Source organism: Euprymna scolopes, chromosome 7, assembly GCF_053919585.1.
Source record: "Euprymna scolopes isolate OS-2025 chromosome 7, ASM5391958v1, whole genome shotgun sequence".
Classification (NCBI taxonomy): domain Eukaryota; kingdom Metazoa; phylum Mollusca; class Cephalopoda; order Sepiida; family Sepiolidae; genus Euprymna; species Euprymna scolopes.
In genome coordinates this window covers 86,885,423-86,907,922 of record NC_136488.1, presented here as the reverse complement: position 1 = coordinate 86,907,922, position 22,500 = coordinate 86,885,423, and the positions used below count along the sequence as shown (strand labels likewise).

The window sequence follows — 22,500 nt, the reverse complement described above, 5'->3', positions numbered from 1 at the left end:
AATAAAATTTTACTACTTAAAAAAATTATATATATATATATATATATATATATATATATATATATATATATATATATATATACAAGGAAATCATTGCTTATCAAGGCTGAATGCCATTTGAGGATAAACGTTAATGAATATTAGAGGCTCGGTGAGGCAACATCGTAATGATGAGTAGTGGTAGAAATTGGGTAGAATTTGATTATTTAAGAGGATGGATCAATTAAAACTTTTTTACATTGGACTTAACGACAACTATGTTGTAGTTATCTAGCAAGCAGTAACGTAGTATAGAGTAGGGAATATTGTTGACAGTGATTGTAACTCGGCGACCGTTTGTTTTGAATGTTTTGTGCGGTGGGGGGGCACAGATTGAATTACAGTTGAACATTTGCCATGGAAATAAAGTTTACTGTGAGTTTCGATACATATGGTGTTTGTAATTATGTTTATATTGGTTGTTGATTAAATATATTTTTTAAATAACATCTTGAAAAGTTTTATGGTTGAAAGATTTTCAAAACTATATGTACGAGTAATTTAATTAACATCGACTTGATTTTGTCCTTGTTATTTCTCTAGAGCCATAAATTTGCCACCATTTAATTATTATTATTATTATTATTATTATTATTATTATTATTACTATCTTATCTTTCTTCTTCTTATTATTATTATCTTATATTTCTTATATTATTATTATTATTATTATTATTATTATTATTATTATTATCATCAAATCCTCCAATTAGTACAAATATATAATCTATAGGCGAACTGTATATAAATTTTATTTAATATTATTATTTATTTAATATTATTATTATTTATTATTATTATTATTATTGTTATTACTATTATTATAGTTTATTATTATAATTATTTATTCATTTATTATTACTTATTATTATGGTTTACGAGTATTTTTGTCATTATTTAGTTATTATTTGTCATCATTGTTTATTATTATTGTTATCTATTTATTATTACCATTATTTATTTTCTATTATCATTTATATTATTATTATTTTTATTATTAGTAGCATATATTTATTATTGTTTATGTATTATTATTGTTTATTTATTATTATCATTATTTATTTATTATTATTAGCGTTTATTATTATTAATGTTTCTTTATCATTGTTTATTTATTATTATTTGTGTTTATTATTATTCGTGTATATTTATTAATATTGTTTATTTATTATTATCAGTATTGTTAATGATAGTAGTATTTTTATTTTACATCTCAAAGACACTTCGTGTCAGCTTTAGTGTCATTCAAGTTAAAACTTTCGTTGGCTCTAGGTATTTATTATTATAATATACATAAACATGGTTAATGATAAATTTACATTTATATTATTTTTTGCAGATTCTGATAGGGATTTTTGTTTGTCTGAGTTCTATGATGTATGTTGATGTGAGTATATAATTTTTGAATTGTGGTTATTGACAGTAATCCATTTATTATGATAGGACGGCTTAATGAATAAATATTAGTTAATGAATAAAATAGAGAGATTTCTTGTTAAATGCAATTAATAGAAAATAAATAAAATCGGGGTTAACATAACAATAATAACCGCAGTAGTTATATCTGTAATAAATATAATATATATAATAGTAGTTATATCTGTAATAAATATAATATATATAATAATTAAAGTAATATCTATCTATCTATATAAAAGCCAAGTACGTCCAAGGATGGAATACTGCTGCCATATCTGGGCAGGAGCTGCTAAAAACAGCCTATCCTGCCTTGACAGAGTACAAAATAGACTTCGTGGCTTAGTGGGGGATGCCCTTTTCTCTACCCTGCAACCTCTCTCCCACAGAAGAGACGTTGCGAGCCTATCCTTGTTTTATTGTTATTCCCATGGCAGGTGCTCGTCTGAACTCCAATCTCTGGTGCCCTCCCTCGCCAATCTTTCACGAAAAACACCCATCTAGCTGAATCTACTGTGAAAAATTTCCCCCACTCTTTATCTGTGCCTAAATCAAAATGTGGATTCCATGAACAAAGCTTCTTTCTTAGAACTGCACGCCTGTGGAACTCTGTTCCGTCTGCCTGCTTCCCACCTGACTACAACTTGGATGTGTTCAAGTCCAACGTTAACAAATTCCTAATGAACCGCCCCCTTAAGTAAACACTTCATCAAATCTCCACACTAACGTACCGTACTTGCAATAACCCTTATCCCTGAGTGGCTTCCGGGCCTTGATAAGTGGTGACCACCGTGTGAAAAAAAAAATATATATATATAGATCAATAATTAAGCTAATAAGTAATATTAATTTATTTATTGTGGACTATTATCCTCATCTTTCTTAGATGTTGTTTCACAATGTTTCGGCCAACTATTCCTTTGGCCTTCGTCAGGTGGTAACTATGACAATATAGGAACTCTGAATCTCCTAACTGCATCCTCAGCAATTACTGCCATCCATAGTTGTTGTGAGAACGTGGTGAGATGATAACAACTATGGATGGCAGTAATTGTTGAGAATGCAGTTAGGAGATTCAGAGTTCTTATCCTGTCATGGTTACCACCTGACGAAGGCCAGAGAAATAGTTGGCCGAAACGTCGTGAAACAGCAACTAAGAAAGATGAGAATAATAGTTCGCAATAAATAAATGAATAAATAATACTCATCTTAATAATGAGTTCCAATTGAATAATATATAATAAGTAAATAGTTAAATAATTTTAACTAAAACCGCAATAAATAGTTATATAAGTGTACATGCAATATGTAATTAAATAAAATCTATATATATAAAAGGCAAAATGTGTGATCATTTTATGTATGTCTCGCAAAGGCTTTTTTGCCGGCATTTCCCACGGGCTTACAATATCTTAGAACTTTTTATATACCGCCTGAATAATAATATCTATGACTTGCGAACGCGCGTCTAGATTTATTTACATCGACTTTTATAAGATTCACACTATTTCGCTCTGTCACCTGTTTGTTTGGCTTTTTAGTATAAATACAGTGAAACTAAATTCAAACGGTTCGTGGGCTTTCGCGCCGAAACGTCCAGAAAGCAATCAGCTTTTAATGCAATGTGGAGTTTCTCCTTATATCAGACAATTGCTATTCGATTTGGATAATCCCCTTTAAATGGGGAGCTGCTCCCCCCCCCATCATCTTGGGGAAGCAAAAACTAAAAATACTGCCACGTCATCATAACGCTCCTGCCATGACCTCATTTACCATCTACCTGTCAATCAAACCTTTTTCACTCGCTTTATAAGCTTTAACTTAACACGCTAATCAATTACTCTCAGTCGTGGCCGAGACGGTTAAGTGGTTGGCTCCGCGTCAAGGCTTCCGGGTTCAATCCCGCCTCCCGACCAAAACTATTTTTTTTTCTTTAACACCTTTAAACACTCGAGCAACGTTTTTTTTTTCTTTTAATTTAAACAGGGTTATTACTTCGCTTATTCTTTAGTTTACACCCTCCCCCTACACACACAGCGTTGTTATCTTAAGATTGCAGGTTCGATCCGACAGGTTTATACCATTTTTTTTCCGTTTTTTGGGGGGGGGGTTCTCCGATTTTTTTAACATCATCTTTTTTATAATATGTAAGCAGGGTTATTACTTACCCCCCCCCATAAACACACCTAAAAACACCCGGGCAACGCCGGGTATCCCCCGCTAGTAATAAATAAATGCCAAAAACATACATTAAATGGATATATGTGAACGGAATGTTTTTAATTAGATCCATTTTCCTTCCATTATAATATAAACAAGTAAAGGTTACTGATAAATTTTACATTTTTTTGGTGTGTTGTAGTACTGTCCTATGTGCTTGCTATATGTAATTATTATTTTCATAATTATGGTTGTAGAGTATTTGTGGTATTATAACGTAGTCGTCTGTTTCACTGTAATGGACACAACACATTCTACGTAGAATCGGTCGAAAAGTAAAATGGGCACAATCTTTCTTGGTGGAGGAGAAAGGTATTTATTTTGTCATTTCACGTAACCAAAACAGCTACTCGCTATCAGTACCAATTTTATAAAGTTCGATTTTTCTTAAGTGTAGAGAGAGGGAGAGCAGCCTTTCGCGTTCACCGACACTAAATAGAACACGTACACCAAATTCGTTGCCAAGGTCGCTAGATAAATAATACAATTTCCTATTTTATTAGAGCCAGCTACGTCCAAGGATAGAGTACTGTTGAAATATCTAGGCTGAAGCTGCTAAAAGCAGCTTATCCTGCCTTGACAGAGTTCAAAATAAACTTCGTAGTAAGCAGCGGTTTCATTTTCCTTCTTCTTCTCTTCTCCTTTTTCTCCTTGTTCCACTTCCACTTTTTCTTGATATTCTTCCATGTATTATTATCATTATTATTTTTTTATTTTTTTTTATTTTTTTACTATTATTATATTGGTTGTTGACTAAATATATAAGCCACACCAAAAATGCTTGACCTTAAACTATATATATATATATATATATTTATGGAGTGTGGAGCCACCCTTTAATTGCTATTGTTCCCAGGTCCACTCTGACTCGGAGTGGTAGTACCTGTTAGGGCTCCAGCTATGGGTTAAATAGAAACCGACTTGAAAAATAACAAATATATTCTATTAAAATATTTTCTCCCGAATCATTGGATTCGGCATTAAATCACCTGAAAAGGGTTGATGTGCCATAGAACAAAAACAACCTAACAACCCAACCCAAAAATGATAACGCAATTATGTTACAGTATTTTGGTACACTTCTATATCTTATTTCATCTTTACAGGATCATATATGTGACAATGTGATCTATATAATGGTGGTTGTTGACGGTAATATCTTTGTTGTCATCTGACAGTTTACATGATAAATATCAGTAACGAAAAATCAAACAAAGTCGGTTACTCTGGCTCTAAAAATAAACCGAAAAAGATATTTGTAGTTTTACTTACCAACTTCGTAACTATTTTGCTTAGTATATTCGTATTGTACATCCGTCGACGGTGGTCTTCAAAATTCTCCTTCACGTACATGCATGGTTTCTGCTCATTATAAGGCATAATGTAGTAAATTCGATCTTTTGTGATGGGTTTCACTGGCGGGGTCGTGCTCTGCCACTGCGGCACCTCCCCAAGCATGCTACTTGTTGATTTTTCGTCTTCCGATTCTTCTGTCTCCTCACTGCTTTCTTCATCTTGGTTTGTCGGAGAATTGTAACCGTCCAAGACATTACCAGCATTTCCTGGTTAAAAAAAAAAAAAAAACAGTTTCAGAAAATAATAGTAAATAATTAATTCCCAACAAATAAAGTGAATATCGCGGCCGAAAATCGAAACCAAAACCTTGACATTTTCAGTCTGAGGTTTTTCCAACTAGCTATGTGAACTTTCTCATGAATAGAGCTTAAAACATTACTTCAACAAAATGATGATATCTTTGGATCAGCATTATAGATTTATGGTTTACAACATGCTTCAAAACATAAATTCAAACATAAGCAATAATATTATACTCTGCCAGTGTTCACACTATTATTCATATAAAATAACATCTTAATCGAGAAACATTAAAAAGAAAACGTCCCTGAAAGAAAATTAAGAAAAAAAAAGTATAAATCAGTAGAGAAAGAACAAAGATGAAAAAAAGGAAAAAAAAAAATTATGATAATAGAGTGAAGTATATCTTCCGAATTCATTTCAGACGGTGGGGATTGCTGTTTAATTTTTCACTTCCTTTACATGGTTTCGTCCAATGCTTCTTTAAAAAACTTGCTAACGTTTGCGTGACGGTGTGTATATATATATATATATATATATATATATATATATATATATATATATATATATATATATATATATGTTGGTTCTAGAAAGAGACAACCAAGTGTGAAGAACTATGGGCTCAATCCAACATGGGAAAGGCGTGTCATCAAGCATCATAGACATTATTATCAAGGTTTGGTTTATGCTTGTGAAGTGAATTTTTGTAATTAGACAAAAAAGTTTCGAATGATATTGAAGAATTGGGTAGATTTCATTTATGCTAGTTTAACCTAAGTGGAATTCTGAATGAGATCAGGGTTGTTGCAAAAGTAAAGCCACATATTTTTTTAACTTGAAAATGTTGAAGAGCTACGAAGGCAGAAGTAGTACCACTAAAACGAGCGACCTTCTGTGCTCCAGAATTTCTTTTTTTTTTACGTAGTCACCACCATTCTCAATGCAATTTTGTCGGTTTGACAATGATGAACGATGGATGTACATGGACGTCCAGCGCGCGCTTTGTCATCTGAGGGCCGTTCCAATTCTCAATGCACTTTGCCAATGACACATCTCTGCTTCTGACGCATGTCCATAATAGGGGTTGCTTTCTTAGAGTCTTACACCGTCAATATCTACAACACAGAGATGAAACTTTCAGGTCATTAATGCATAAGTTCGATCACCATAACAATGCAATTTACAATCCCCTTTGATTGGCGGAATAAAAAATAGGAGGCATTACATTTCTCCAGATTAATAAAACTGAAAACTAAAATCTTACCTATACTCATTTCAAAATGTACTGGTTTTTCTCCGACTTTCTTGTCGATCATTGTGGCTTCCAAGATGGAACCAAATAAAAAGTATTCCTCCTTCTTTCCACCGGCACTCTAAATAAATAAAAAAAATGATTAATACAAGCTTAGTGAATCCAGCATCGTCCAGCTTGTTTCAATAGAGGAAATGTAAGTAATGAAGAGTAGCCTCCCTTAGATTAATGGATGATTCTTTTTCTTGGCTAAATAACAATATAATAACTAACAACAAAACTTCATTGTGTTGAAACTAACAGCAGCGAAAGTTGTTTTTATATAGAGACTAACGGGGGTACCCGCCGTTGCCCGAGTGTTTGGAGGTGTAAAAGAAAAAAAAAGTGCTAGTAGGGAGGGAGGCTTGAACCCGTGACGAACCCGAAGACGGAAAAGAAAGTGAAAGAAAACCTCACATCCTACTGCTACGCTATGAGGCCACAGTAAGTGGAAAGCCTTGAAATTTAGCGATGTCAATCAAAAAGTTAACTTGCTAGCAGGTGCAGAAACAGACGTTGGCCGAAGGCCAATTCAGCTTTCCGCTGTTTCATTTATTTGTTTCCCACGATATTGGGGGAACCAAGCTCCCCGAAAAAGGAGGAACTCTCAAATGAATAGCGATTTTCTGATATGAAGGGTTTTCCCCACGGTGATCAAAGCTAATTGCTTTCAAAACGTCCTGGCAAGAAAGGCCGCTAACGACTTTGCATCGGTGAGTTTGACTTTATTTATACAAAAAAAGACCAACACACCCGCAAGAGGATGGAATAGCATGGTTTTTGTAAAAGTCAATCAAAATAAATGTAGATATGACGTCCCTTCGCATATCGTAGATATTATGATCTAGAGAGTATATAAAAAGTTGTAAAACATAATAACCCTCTAGAGAACCCCCCCCCGAAAAAAACCTTTGCTGAACATACAAAAACGCATGCACTAGTGTTGCCTTTTATATTATAGATTACCGATGTTCATTTGAAGGAAACAATTATAAAGGGAGAAAGTCCGGCTACCGAAAATCTTCTAAGGGGACTATGTATCCAGTGCAGATAGCTTCACTCAGTGTCAGAAGTAGAAGAGACATCTCTATTAGTCAGTATCAAAAAGCTCTCGAAAGCTGTCTTAATACCAATATCCAGGTCAGTTGAAATTAGTATGCAGTGGAAACTGATCGATCCTCATTTGACCAAATCATCTTACAGGGGATGTTCTCTGCATGACTTCTACACATTTTACTAACTTTAGATGCTTCGCTTGCTGATAATTTGCCGTTTTCCATGAATTTCAAGAACTTCAGTCTTGTTTTATTTTTTCTTATATTTATTTTGTGATACAAGCAGCTTATTCTCTTTAGCAATTGTGTGTTTCAGTTTCTATATTCAAAATATAGAAGAATCCGTGGTATAGTGGATAAAGAACTTGGTAAAATTCAGTTATAAAGTTACAGTATTCTGGAGGTTAAAGGTTCAATTCTCAATGTGGATGATATTCAAATTACAATTGCGAATTACTTAGGACTTCTACCCAGTCATGACTGACAGAACGAGATCATGCTATCACCATTGATTAAGTACAGGGTTTTATTCAAAATTCGATGCATATTGCAGAGTTCAACAGATATTCCTGAGTCCGATTAAGATTCCCGAGTTTGACAAACTCCACCTAGAGAAGGTTGGAGTATAATCGACCGAAACGTTGTGAAAATAGCACTCAAGATGAGAACAGTAGTTGAAAAAAATCCAAATAATCTATCTATCTATCTATATATATATATCTATAAAAGTGAAAATGTGTGTGTGCGTGTGCGTGTGTGCGTGTGTGTACATTTCCTTACCAAACTACTCTGTCAATTTTCAGTCTACAGACTCGAGATTTGACATAAGGGGTACTGAGATTTGGGAAAATCTTTTTAATTGGTTTTCAGCCAGAAATTTGGCTGTCAAGGGGTCAAAGTTCAACAATTTGACCGGTGAAAACTCTACAAAACTCCTTCACCAATTTTGGGTCTAAACACTTGAAATTTTAGATGTAGGTTACTTGGACATGGATCAAACTTTTTAATTCGATTTGAGACCAAAACAATAAATATTAAGGTGTCGAAATTGGAGTCAAATTAAAAAAAAATTTGACCTCTGCGGTCGCCACCAAATTACTCAGCCAATTTTTGGTCTACACATTTGAAATTTTACATAAAGTGTATCGAGACATAGGGCAAGCTTTTTAATCCGGGTTTGGCCGAAAATGTGGTTGCTAAGGGGTCCAAGTTAAAAAGATTTTACCTTTGCGATCTCTAGTAAACTATTCAACCGATTTTCGGTCTAAACATTTGAAATTTTAAATAAAGAGTATTCAGACATGCAGCAAGCTTTTTAATCAGTTTTTGGGCGAAAATTTGGCTGCCAAGAGGTCAAAGTTTACAGAGTTGACCTTTGCAGACTCTACGAAACTCCTCCACCAATTTTTGGTCTAAACACTTGAAATTTTAGATGTAGGTTACTTAGACATGGATCAATTTTTTTAATATATATATACATATGCACATGAATTATAAACAGTACACAGGACCCAAGCAAAGCAGGCTGAACTGTTAGTACAAAAAAAGAATACTTTTCCACTTGTTTATTTCTGTACTGAGCTTTGCCATGATGCTCAATACTAACAGGGGTGGAGGCAATTGATGAAATGTTCAGCAATGCAGCGCCTCACATGATCCCAGAAGGTTTAAAGAATCATGAAACAGATGAATATAATTACAATTAGTAGAATTTCAACATAAGTTGAAGTTCAACATGTTGCGAGCTTGTCTCTACTTTATCGTTATTTTCATGGAAAGTGCTCGACTGAGCTTCAATGTATAGTCCCCCCTCACCAAACTTTCACAAGAAATACTCGTCTGGCTGAAAACACTATCAATAATTCCCCCCACACTTTATCTGTGCCTAAACTTAAACGTAGATTTCATGAACAAAATTTCTTTCTTAGAACTGCACGCCTGTGGATCTGTCTTCCGTTTTCATGCTTTCCAGCTGACTACAATCTGATTGTCTTCAAGTCCAACATAAACAAGTTCTTGATGAGCCGTTCCACTTAAGTTAATAAATTTACCGAATTTCCATTACTAACGATTATTTTATTGTCCACTTGACTACTGTACACTCTTAACCCTTATCCTCGAGTGGTCATTGGGCCTTGATAAGTGGTGATGCCTATGAAAAAAAAAAAAAAAGAAGTATTTTCCTTGGTTATAAATTAAATGAAGTCTTACGAATATTAATTAAAAAATAACTTCTTGAAATGTGTTGAAGAATTTTTATTTAAGGTGTTGACTTACTTCGGGTACTGGGTTGCAAGTTTCCAAATCCACTTGGGTAATTGCGTCCAGATTATCAACAATTTCTGCTGAAACAGCAATTAACAGTCGTCCTCTGTAGGAGACGCCCTCTCCCAGTCCATCGTTCAGGTAGGTATGCTCGCTAAGAAGACTATAGTACCTGGTTGAACCATATAAATTTACCCAGGCAGGGCCATAAGTTGGGAGAAAACCTGCAAAATGGAAAGAAGTAAATCATCCAACGTACATAATGAAGCACCATTTTCATGACCAGCAAATATATTATCCATGAATGGAAAGGTTATAATAATCTCCAAATTTAAACCTTTAAAACTAAAATTTATGATGTTCTAATTGTTAAAACTAAAATGTATAATGTCTTAACTTTTAAAACTAAAATGTATGATGTCTTAACTTTTAAAACTAAAATGTATGATGTTTTAACCTTTAAACTAAAGTTGATAATGTCTTAACTTTTAAAATTAAAGTTGATAATGTCTTAACTTTTAAAATTAAAGTTTATAATGTCTTAACTTTTAAAATTAAAGTTGATAATGTCTTAGCTTTTAAAACTAAAATGTATGATGTCTTAACTTTTAAAACTAAAATGTATGATGTTTTAACTTTTAAACTAAAGTTGATAATGTCTTAACTTTTAAAATTTAAGTTGATAATGTCTTCACTTTTAAAACTAAAATTTATGATATCTTAACTTTTAAACTAAAGTTTATGATGTCTAAACTTTTAAAACTAAAGTTGATGATGTCTTAATTCTTAAAACTAAAGTTCATGATGTCTTAACTTTTAAAACAAAAGTTTATGGTGTTTTAACTTTTAAAAGTAAAGTTTATAATGTCTTAACTTTAAAACTGAAGTTATGATGTTTTAACTATGTAAACTAAAAAGTTATGATATCACAATTATTATAACTAAAGATTTATGATTTTTTAACTATTAAAAGCCTACATTTAACAGCATCTTATTCCAATACAGCCACATAGCTCTGGTCGTCTTTGGAAGTTAAGCATAAAAACATAAATAAATATATACAGATTTGATTATTTTTCAAATCAAGATAAATAATTGATATTATGTATAATATGTATTCATAACATCATGTAGAACCTTAGTTATTTAGGGAACAACATTCCATATATCCGAGAAAAAAACCCAAAACTTTTATTTGTAATCAATTGTTTCCGCCTATCTCAACAACTTTAATCATACTAACAGTTTTCCTCCTACTTACGGTCTTAAAGTCAAAAGGCACCTCCTGTTTTTACGATAATTGTCTTTTGTTATTTTCAGCTCCTTACATCAAGTGACTTCACGCCTTGTCGTGAGCGATTTTCATAAAACAAAAAACAACATATTTTCATGAAATCAAAAATATCGCCGGTTTTCGTGAGGAGGATTCATGATATTTTCCTGCACTGATAAAGCCTTCTCATGAACATCGGTAATATTTATGTACGTTGTTGAAATGGGCAGAAACAACTGTTTGTAAATAAAAGAATTTGGGGGGACGATATACGGAATGCTGTTTCTGAATAACTGAGATTGTGAATGCTGTTTTTAGCTGGAGTCCTATACGATGAGACTACAACATAAAGATTTGTGTTAACTAACAGTCATTGGAATGTAACCTACCAGTACGTACGTACAATGCATACATACATACATACATGATGATTGCAACGTCTTGTCAGACGAGTGCCACTCCCTCAGACATTTAAAATCCATGAGCCCAAATGTCTGAGGGAGTATCTATACAAATATGATGTTACAGAGTCTTAGCTTTGTACGACAGCTAAGTCTCTCTCTCAGTTCAAAATGTTGAGATCCAGCAAAAAGCAAGAGCAAGATAGCCAGCAACAAATTAAACTGCAGACCAGCTTAATGCGGGTACTGGTCTTCCGCTTTATGGTTTTTTAAATCAGAGATTTGCTTCTCCTAGAAAGGTTGCCTTTACCACGGCTTACGGGAGCCCTCTCTACTCCAATACACATATACACACACACAAATATACACGGTGCTAGTTGGCCGTTGACCCAGAAAAAGAGTTCATTCGCCATACATACATACATACATACATACATACATACATAATACATACATACATACTAATAAATTACATTGCAATCACCAAATGAAACAATCAGTCTATAATCATATTGTTTTGTGTTTATTATTATTTTTTTGATATTTTTAGGTTTAGATATTTTTTTTGGCGAATGCCTATGTTTTATTTTTTACTGTCTTACATGTTTCAGCATTATGATGGAAAATATTGTACCCCATTCCATCAGGTAACTCAGAGGAGATGAACATATATCAGTTAAAATCGGAATATATATATATATATATATATTAGTTTATTTAATTTATATGAACAAAGTTACCACTTGTCACTACAATAAATTTACTGTTTCAATCTAAAAATATTTCAGCAGGCGACAGGAGCCACCGTTCTTACTTAAAGCCAAAAATTTCAGAAGGCTTTTTTCTTTTCTCTTTTTTCCTTTTCTGTTTTTTTCATAAAATTATAACTTGCATGGTGTGATTGGATTTACTGGAAAGAACAGAAGGGAGAATATATATATATATATATATATATATATATATATATATATATATATATATATAAGTGAAAATGTCTGTGTGTGTGTCTGTCTGTGTACATTTCCCTACCAAATAACTCAATTTTCGGTCTACAGACGCGAGATTTGACATAAGGGGTAGTGAGAGTTGGGAAAATCTTTTTAATCGATTTTCGACCAGAAATTTGGCTGTTAAGAGGCCAAAGTGCAACGATTTGACCTTTGAGAATTCTATCAAACTCCTCTGCCAATTTGGGGTCTAAAAACTTGAACTTTTAGATATAGGTTACTTGGACATGGATCTAACTTTATAATTCAATTTGAGCCCAAAACAATAAATGTTAAGGGGTCATAATTGGCTCAAAATTTCAAAAAATTGACCTCTGCGATCTCTACCAAATTACTCAGCCAATTATTGGTCTACACATTTGAAATTTTACATAAAGTGTATTCAGACATAGGGCAAGCTTTTAAATCGTTATTTTGCTGAAAGTTTGGCTTCCAAGGGGTCAAAGTTAAAAAGATTTTACCTTTGCGATCTCTAGGAAAATATTACGTCAATTTTGGGTCTAAACATTTGAAATTTTACATAAAGGGTATCAGACATGCAGTAAGCTTTTTAATCAGTTTTTGGGCGAAAATTTGACTACCAAGAGGTCAAAGTTGAAAGAGTTTACCTTTGCAGACTCTACGAAACTCCTCCACCAATTTTGGGTCTAAACACTTGAAATTTTAGATATAGGTTACTTAGACATGGGTCAAACATTTTAATTTAATTTGAGCCTAAAACAATAAATGTTAAGGGTCAAAATTGGGGTCAAAGTTTAAAAAAAATTGACGTGTGCGGTCTCTACCAACTTTTCTCTATGGTAGTTTAGGAAGCCTATTATATAGAAAGGCATTACCGTACATATTCACACATTTTTAATATATACATATGCACATAAAGTTATGAACAGTACATAGGGCCCGAGCAAAGCTGGGCGGAACAGCTAGTATATATATATATATATATATATATATATATATATATATAGAGAGAGAGAGAGAGAGAGGGAGGGAGAAAGAAATAATTAGTAGTTCTATCACACATCTAAAACAAGATTCGGTTTAAAGTTCCTAAAATTCATGATATAATTATTCACATGGATACATGGTACAGCAGATAAAATAATTTCATTAATAGTCAGTCCTAAGTGACATTCACTTCAACGTTGAAGGTTTTAGCCATACTATGGGGACAACACTGTCATGACTGGTGGAACAAAACTGTCTTTCTCTGTGGATTTAATACATTCAAGGACTTGTCTAATTGTGAAATTCATAAGCTTTGTAAAGAAATTGACAGTTGTGCAGGCAGGAGAAGTGTTGCTCCTTTGTATATGACAAACGTCTTGCTCGATCTAATAGTTGACGCAGAACTCCAACTAGAAGATTGACTACAACTCTTTGCAATCAAACACAAAGTTTTACTAGGATGGATAGCGGTCACCAGTTATCAAGACTCAAAGGCCACTCGAGGATAAGGATTAATGAGTGTAAGGTGGCCTGTGAGACAGCAAAGCTTCTTTCTTAGAACTGCATGCCTGTGGAACTCTGTTCTGTCTGTCTGCTTCCCACCTGACTACAATTTGGATGTCTTCAAGTCCAACGCTAACAAATTCCTAATGAACCGCCCCCTTAAGTAAACACTTTCAAATCTCCACACTAACGTACTGTACTTGCAATAACCCTTATCCCTGAGTGGCTTCAGGGCCTTCATAAGTGGTGACCTAAGTGTAAAAAAAAAAAAAAAAAAAAAAGATATGTAATGGTGGAACTTGGGTACAGGTTAATTATTTAAAAGAACTTGCCCCAACTTGAAAAAATGTTATAGTCAGCTGGGAGGAAGTGCTGCAATATTGTGTTCCATAGACGTAAAAGTAAACTTTGTTCAGTAAATTTTCGTTTTGTTTTAGGCATCGATAGAGAGCAAGGAAAATTGTTTATAGTTGCTAGACGAGTGTTTGTTGCAAATGTTTCACAAGAGAGGACCATAATATGAATCCACTGTGAAAAATTTCCCCCACTCTATATCTGTGCCTAAATCAAAACGCGGATTCTATGAACAAAGCTTCTTTCTTAGAACTGCACGCCTGTGGAACTCTGTTCCGTCTGCCTTCTTCCCTCCGGACTACAATTTGGATGTCTTCAAGTCCAATGTTAACAAATTCCTAATGAACCGCCCCCTTAAGTAAACACTTCAGCAAATCTCCTCACTAACTTAATGTACTTGCAATAACCCTTATCCCTGAGTGGCTTCCGGGCCTTGATAAGTGGTGATCACTGTGTAAAAAAAAAAAAAAAAAAGAAAAAAGATCGACATTTTGACCATATTTGGTGACGTTAGGTTTTACATAAAAAATAAATTCGATCGAATACACAAGCTCCTTGGCAGAGAAAATTCCACAAGTGATTATGAATGTTCTAAAATTTCCAAAATCAGAAAAAAAAAAAAAATTCTGTGAAGCACTTACCTTTTTCTCCTTCATTAGATATTTTCCCAAGATCAATAAAATGTGTGCCGATCACATCATCGTTGACGCTATCGTTGTCTCGGAGTTGTATCTTAATTCGACGGCACAATGGTGGAAACATCTCGTTGAAAATCAGTTGTTCGTTCCACACTGGTTCATAGGCACCTTTCTTCACAGAAGTTTTTCCCTAAAAAAAAAAGAAAAAAAAAATCACACACACATAAAGTAAGTTTAGACTTATTCTGAATAATAATAATAATAATAATAATAATAATAATAATAATAATAATAATAATAATGACAGCTGAAATATTAAGGAAAACCCTTGAATGCGGAGACTAATATGCATGAGTTACATGCGCGGGCCAGACAAACTGCTGCAGAGGCAAAACATGAAGAAACGTTACAAGAGAGCAAGAACATTGAAGTTGCATATCTGTAAGTTCGCTATCCCTTCCCCCACATTCTCCCATTGCCCCATCACCGCTCTCTCCTCACAAAAAAAAGAAAAAAAAGAGTGATGCCAAATAGTTGAAAAGGATCAAAGAGGCTGGAAAGACTGAGGAGAGAGCACTGACCTGACTTCCGCTGGACAAGGGTGAAGAAGAGAATTGGGACCTTGGAGATGCATATTGCCGCTCAAATTCCAGTGGAGACCAGTGGAGACAATTTTAAAAGACTGTTACGATAACGCAAATTTATTTGCAAATGTAATCGAAAGAGATGAAGAGTACTAGAAATCTGGGGAAACTTGTTATCACTCAGCTTCCAGGGAACACTACAGGCTGTTTTCAAGGAGAGATCTTTGATGACCTGTGTGAAAGGTCCTTGTAAGTAAATATCTTTGGATGTACTTGGCTTTTATACAGATAGAGAATTGCATCAGTAGTGAGATATCTTCTGGAACGGTAGAAGGATCCCACCATGATGCAATTCTCTATCTGTATAAAAGCCAAGTACGTCCAAAGATGGAGTACTGCTGCCACATCTGAGCTGGAGCTTCTAAAAACAGCCTATCCTGCCTTGACAAAGTACAAAATAGACTTTGTAGCTGAGTGGGGGATGCTCTCTTCTCTTCCCTGCAACTTCTCTCCCACAGAAGAGACGTTGCGAGCCTGTCTTTGTTTTATCATTATTTCCATGGCAAATGCTCGTCCGAGCTCCAATCTCTGATCCTCCTTGCTAATCCTTCACGATAAACACCCATCTAGCTAAAACCACTGTCAGTAATTTCCCCCACTCTTTATCTGTACCTAAATCAAAAAGTAGATTCCATGAACATAGCTTCTTTCTGAGAAGTGCATGCCTGTGGAATTCTCTTCCGTTTGCCTGTTTCCCACCTGACTACAACTTGGATATCTTCAAGTCCAACATAAACAAATTCCTGATTAATCGACCCCTTAAGTAAGCCACTTTATCAAATCTCCAATACCAACTATTGCTACAATATTATCCCATTGATTATTGTACATAAAATAACCCTTATCCCCGAGTGGCTTCCGGGCCTTGATAAGTGGTGATCCCAATGTAAAAAAAAAAAAATTAAAAAAATAATAATTCTGTGACCCATTCTTTGACCTGATAACAACTATTGGTTCCACTTTGATTTCATGAAAAAATTCATTAACTGCGGCATGAAGTGTAGTCTCTGTTCTGATAATCCTCTTATCTCTCTGTTTTCGATCAGTGAAGGTGAAATCCTTTTAGACTGAGGCAATTTTAATTTTTGTTCCAATCCAGACTGCTTCTTTTTGGGGAGCTGGATTTTCCTCACATTAATAATCGACCTTGTGTCTAACTCTGCTCCCATGGGGAGGCAAGTAAATAGGAACTATAAACCGAGACTATTGTATCATTCAAAAAAGTTACAAACTACCCGAGTGGAAAAATAAAAAAAAACAATCAACATTATAGCATAATGAAGCAAGAATACTTTGCTGCAAAGTCGAGTACAATTACTAAAGCATTTATGAATCTATGAAACAAGATAACGATGAATGTGGTGGTCATTAAATATAGTACTTTTATCAATGTTATAGTTCGGTTGAATCTGTAAAAAATTTGCTTGCAAGTAATTATAAACGACACTATTGTACCCTTGAAAAGGGTGAAAACATATAACGCTGTTACTCATTTATATTAAGTAAAATATCTAAATAAAAACCTATTATTATTCAGTACTCACTAGAAGTTCTCACACAGGTCATCGTCAGTGATTGTCCACTGATAATAACCAATAGTGTACCCTGGAGTCTGAGTGACAAGACGTCTCCTTAGATTTCCAGTTCTCTCCCCCTTTTTCAATGACCGATGCAAATGACTTTGTGCTATCGGAACAGCTACTTACCATTGGTTTCATTGTTTTTTTGTTAGGAACTTGAGTGGCAGTAAGCCTCCTCAAAGTCGCAGTACTCTTTGAATTCTTCTAGTGGAGTTCAGATTATTATTATTATTATTATTATTATTAGTGTTGAATATTATTCTGGGCAAAACCGGAATTATTGCTGGTTGTACACACACGCATATGGAGCTGGATTCACGCACGTAAATATTGTTGACAAATCTTCAAACCAAGAAATGCCATCAAAAGTCATAACAATTAAAAGAAGAGTGCAGAAGCTTTGAAAATAACATTCTTCAATTAACAAGTTTTGAAAACAGTCATATTGAAATTTTGCCTTGGACGAATTTAATAAGGGCCAGTGGAATGCGCCATGGAAAAACGAAATTCCCATCTAAAGTTTTTATAAATAAAAATAAATACCAACCAAGGAAAAAGGCAGTTTGAGAGAAGAGGGTACCAAGACGACCAGTTGTCATTTTGTGTCATGATATGCCTTGTGGCGTCGACACTGTGAAGTTTTGTGGATACGTGGGCAGTTTCCCTCCTTATATATTTTTATTGTAACTATATTAGGTTGGTGCAAAAATAATGTCGTTTTCTACGTTCAACTTCAACATAAAAAAAACACATTATTTTTGCACCAGCCTTATATTTATCTGAAATAAGGTATAATACAAAGGTAATATGTTCGAAATAACATTTATTCAAAACAAACCCTGAACAGCTTGCTCCCAGTCCGATTGTCATAAAAATGCATACATAGACTCAAGAAAGTCTTAAAAAGAGTGGGTGCAGGTGCGGTAATACTATAACAGAAATGTTGGAAAATTGCTGGATTCTGAAACAAGTTCTTAAAGTCATAGATGAAACAGGGAAAGAGCAGCTTTTTTTTTCTTTCTAAAGAGCAAAGACTTGTGTGGTTTATTAAATAAAAAAGCAATATAAAGAATCATGTTCGATATTAATTTATTTATTGCGGACTATTATCCTCCTTTTTCTTAGTTGTTGTTTCACAACGTTTCGGCTAACTATTCCTCTGGTCTTTGTCAGGTGGTAACCGCAACAGGATAGGAACTCTGAATCTCCTAACTGCATCCTCAACAATCACTGCCATCCATAGTTGTTGTCGTCTCACCAAGTTTTGGCCAAGAGGGCCTCTGGCCGGCTTTTGGTAGGATTGAAACCACTATCATCAGACAATTCTCATCTCGAACCATAGAGATTCAATGTCTCTATCCACTGCGTCACAGGCCCCGAAGTCCAGAGGAATAGTTGGCCGAAACGTCATGAAACAACAACTAAGAAAGATGAGGATAATAGTCCGCAATAAATAAATTAATAAATAATACTCATCTCAATAATGAATTCCAATTAAATAACATCTTCGATATATTTCAGGGACAGGAGTGTGAACATCTACAAACTTTATAATTAAATAACAAAAAAATCTTGATAAAGACATAAAAAAAAAACCCAGGAAATACTCAATACAAATAACATATTAATTTCATAGTCAAATCTTACCTTCCGTCCAGCAAAACTGACTTGCACAAATGGGTCGACCAAATCCCTAGCCTCACCAGTCAGCGCTCGTTTCACGTTAGCCATAATTCCTGTGTTCATTTTCGGTAATCCTTCTGCTTTGTAGATCTTCACAATAAACCTGGCTCGCTGTCTGTCAACTGGAACACCTTCGGGAAGCAATAGGTTTCTGTAATGAAAGTTTAATTAGTGTTAAATAGTGCTGGGTATGCTTGCTAGTATAGATATTAGCTAAAGTATATTTATTTTTGTATATGTTGTACCTATTTACTATGCCTCCCCACGGGACAGAGTTAGACACCAGGGTCGTTTTTTAACGTGGAGAAAAGGTACAAAAATAAAAATTGTCTCAGTCGTGAAGGATTTCTCCTCCACCGAAAGAGAACAAGAAATAGAAGTGCAGCATCTGAAGAACAGATACTACACTTTGATCTTGTCCCGAAGGCCAAATTGATCTCACGGAATTGTAGGAGCTGGAAGCTAATGACGTCAACTATTTTCGGACTGACAAAATTCCTGGGAGGAAATACAGCAGTGATGGTGAGTTTTTAAATGCGTTTTTAAGATGGTATAAGAAGTAAAATGTTTGACCACAGTCAAAGGCAACTTGAAAGCATCCTTTTTCATTAGCAAATACACTGAAATGTAAGAGAAAGCGTCACTTCTTTCCTAGGATTGCTCCACTTCTCCACTTATCCTTGATTTTCACCTTATAAAACTCAATGTTTAGCAATGGGGTTTAAGTACCTTTTTTTTTTAGTATTTGGCATAACTCGACAAAGGATTGAACCCCAGTCTCCTAACTGATTAGTGAACATTTTTATCATTATACAAAATAGACCAATTTAATAGATTAAATAATTAAGTGATGAGCTTAAAATAAGTTCTACTTTTTCCTTTTTTTAAACTTGCAGCCTACTGGACGATCATGGTGTATAAAGCATTCATCTTCTAAGATTCTGCTTTTGAATTAATTAATTGAATAATTTATATGAGAAGCATGTCAGATGGTTTTTATTAGAGCTAACAAAAATGTCATTAGTCGGCAAGATGACAACATATATGTGCGAATAATGATGACACCCAGAAAACAAGATATGATTTTGAATGAACGGTAGTAATTAATGATTAAACGACTTTTAAGAACTACATGATAACATAGCATAAAATCTGTGACGATCCCTTAACAATGCCAGATTACATTTAAGTAAGAATTACCATATTTGATGATGACATAAAATTGTCATACATATCAAGTGTAATTATATGTTTATCTAATGAGTAATATAGTTTTTTTTTGTTTTTTTTGAGATATCGTTCTGCATTTGAATATTATTAGAAACTAGCAGCTTGCCGGCGTTGCCTGGTCGTAAAATATGCTTAAATATGATATTTTAATATATGCAAATTTTTTATTCATTATTATAGAGCCAATTTTTTATTGATTATTATATTGTGCCCAATAACATGAAAAACATTTAATATTCACAATTAGGTAATCTGCTTTTCTTTTCTTTTGGGCTATTTTCTTATTACAAAAATATCTATCCACTCAAAGGTGACCATACTTGGATACCAGGTACTGTATTTGGGAGGATGGTGAAACCTGCCTGCAAAAAAAAAACAAAAAGCAAACAAAAAGAAAAACAGTTCTGAAGATATAATTCTCTATCTATATAAGAGCCAGGTACGTCCAAGGATGGAATACTGTTGCCACATCTGGGCAGGAGCTGCTAGAAAGGACTTGTCCTGCCTTGATAGAGTTCAAAATATACTTCGTAGCCTTGTAGGAGGTGCCCTTTTCTCTTCCCTGCAACCTCTATCTCACAGAAGAGATGTTGCGAGTTTGTCTCTGCTGTATCGTTATTTTCATGGAAAGTGCTCGACTGAGCTTCAGTTTATGGTCCCCCTCTCGCCTAACTTTTACAAGAAACACTCGTCTAGCTGTAAACACTATCAATAATTCCCCCCACTCTTTATCTGTGCCTAAACCTAAACGTAGATTCCATGAACAAAGCTTCTTTCTTAGAACTGCATGCCTGTGGAATTGTCTTCCGTTTTTCTGCTTTCTGGCTGACTACAATATGGTTGTGTTCAAGTCTAACGTAAATAAGTTCTTGATGAGCCGTTCCATATAAGTTATCAAATCTACCGAATTTTCATTACTAATGATTACTATATTGTCCAATTTCTACTGTACACTCTTTAACCCTTATCCTTGAGTGGCCTCGTGGCCTGGATAATGTGGTGATGCCTGTGTAACAAAAACGTTCTCTATAGGCTGCTGATCTACCCACAACAGAACATAGCTGTACGAATTGCATAGTCATAGTGCATGGTGTATGAATTATTTCTGTTCTTTTTGTTCTTGTACATGCAGGACTTGTTGCGACACTGTTCATTCAACTTTTTATGGATTGTCCAGTGAGGATATTTGCACACTTCATTGTGTCACATTGTATTGTAGTCACCTCAGAACAAAATTATAACAACTGGATATTAAGTGGTTCACACTCTTTACTTGTGTATGGCAGTACTTGGACTTGTCATTGCTAAGACCATTCATCTTCTTAAAAGTATTGGTGGTCAAGCCTTAATTTTGGCAGCATAGTTTTGTGTGTGTGTGTGTGCGTGTGTGTGTGTGCGCGCGCGCGTGTGTGCGTGCGTGTGTGTGCGTGCGTTTGTGTGTGTGTGTGTGTGTGTGTGTGTGTGTGTGTGTGTGTGCGTGCTTTCTTTGACACATATAGTATAATCACGTAGACAAAACGATTCGGTTAGGTACTGAAGTTAAGCCTGGTAAATGAGTGACCATCTGAGCATACCAAGCTCTGCATGTGGGAGGACGGCAAAACCTCCTTGCAAAAATACAAACAAATACAATTCTGAAGATATCTTTAGCGAGTACTTCAGTATACCCTTCCAATCTACACACATTGAAACAATGGAAAATCCACCTCCGGAGCGGAAGCTATGTTCTCAATCATGTGGCGAAACTCTATAGATAGCATGCAAGCCATAAGAATAATGCTTAAATTTTGCAAAGCTCACAAAAAGAAATTAAGAATAATTCGCAATAAAATTTGTAAAAACAAACAAAATTAACATGTTTCACGTCAAAAAAAAAAGTGGTTGTGTTATACCACGAGCAACGTAAATAAAAAGAAGTTTAATTAAAAGTTACATGGCCTGATAAGGTCACAGAATAAAGTACAACGGCCACAATACTGACTTTTACGAAAAGTGGTCCTTTTCTGTTTAATTTCTCAAAAATTGTTAGGAGGTTTATAAAATTGGTTCAAAAGTGATTGTATTTTATTTTCAGAGAGATAAAGAATTATTTTACATTTAACCACGCGCAATTTTTGCCAAGGAAAATACTGTGAAGTTTCACATCTGTCAAATGCGTATTTAATTATTAATTCACACGTCACTTGAATTTTTAATTAAAAATGCACTCATTATAAATATTTTTTAAATGAGATATTTTAGGAATCCTTTATTTTAAGCAAGCATGATCTGTTGAACGGTCAGACTGCCGAGGAACATGAATTCAATTTTTGAATCCTTATAAGAAATATAGTTAAAATAAAACTAATTTAGC

General features: G+C 34.3%; 1 protein-coding gene across 21 annotated transcripts in view; it reads right to left on the bottom strand.

Annotated features, from left to right (window-relative positions):
• The window catches only part of LOC145279820 (otoferlin-like), a 1,618,966-nt gene that overhangs the window by 1,030,009 nt on the left and 566,457 nt on the right, over positions 1–22,500 (bottom strand). For all 21 annotated transcript variants that reach the window (XM_080131202.1, XM_080131198.1, XM_080131211.1 and 18 more), the window contains 5 exons: positions 18,882–19,068; positions 15,014–15,200; positions 9,898–10,109; positions 6,539–6,647; positions 4,948–5,237 (listed from right to left, as the gene is read on the bottom strand). In XM_080131202.1, the coding sequence (XP_079987328.1) occupies positions 4,948–5,237; positions 6,539–6,647; positions 9,898–10,109; positions 15,014–15,200; positions 18,882–19,068 (985 nt within the window). The remainder of the gene's footprint in view (positions 1–4,947; positions 5,238–6,538; positions 6,648–9,897; positions 10,110–15,013; positions 15,201–18,881; positions 19,069–22,500) is intronic.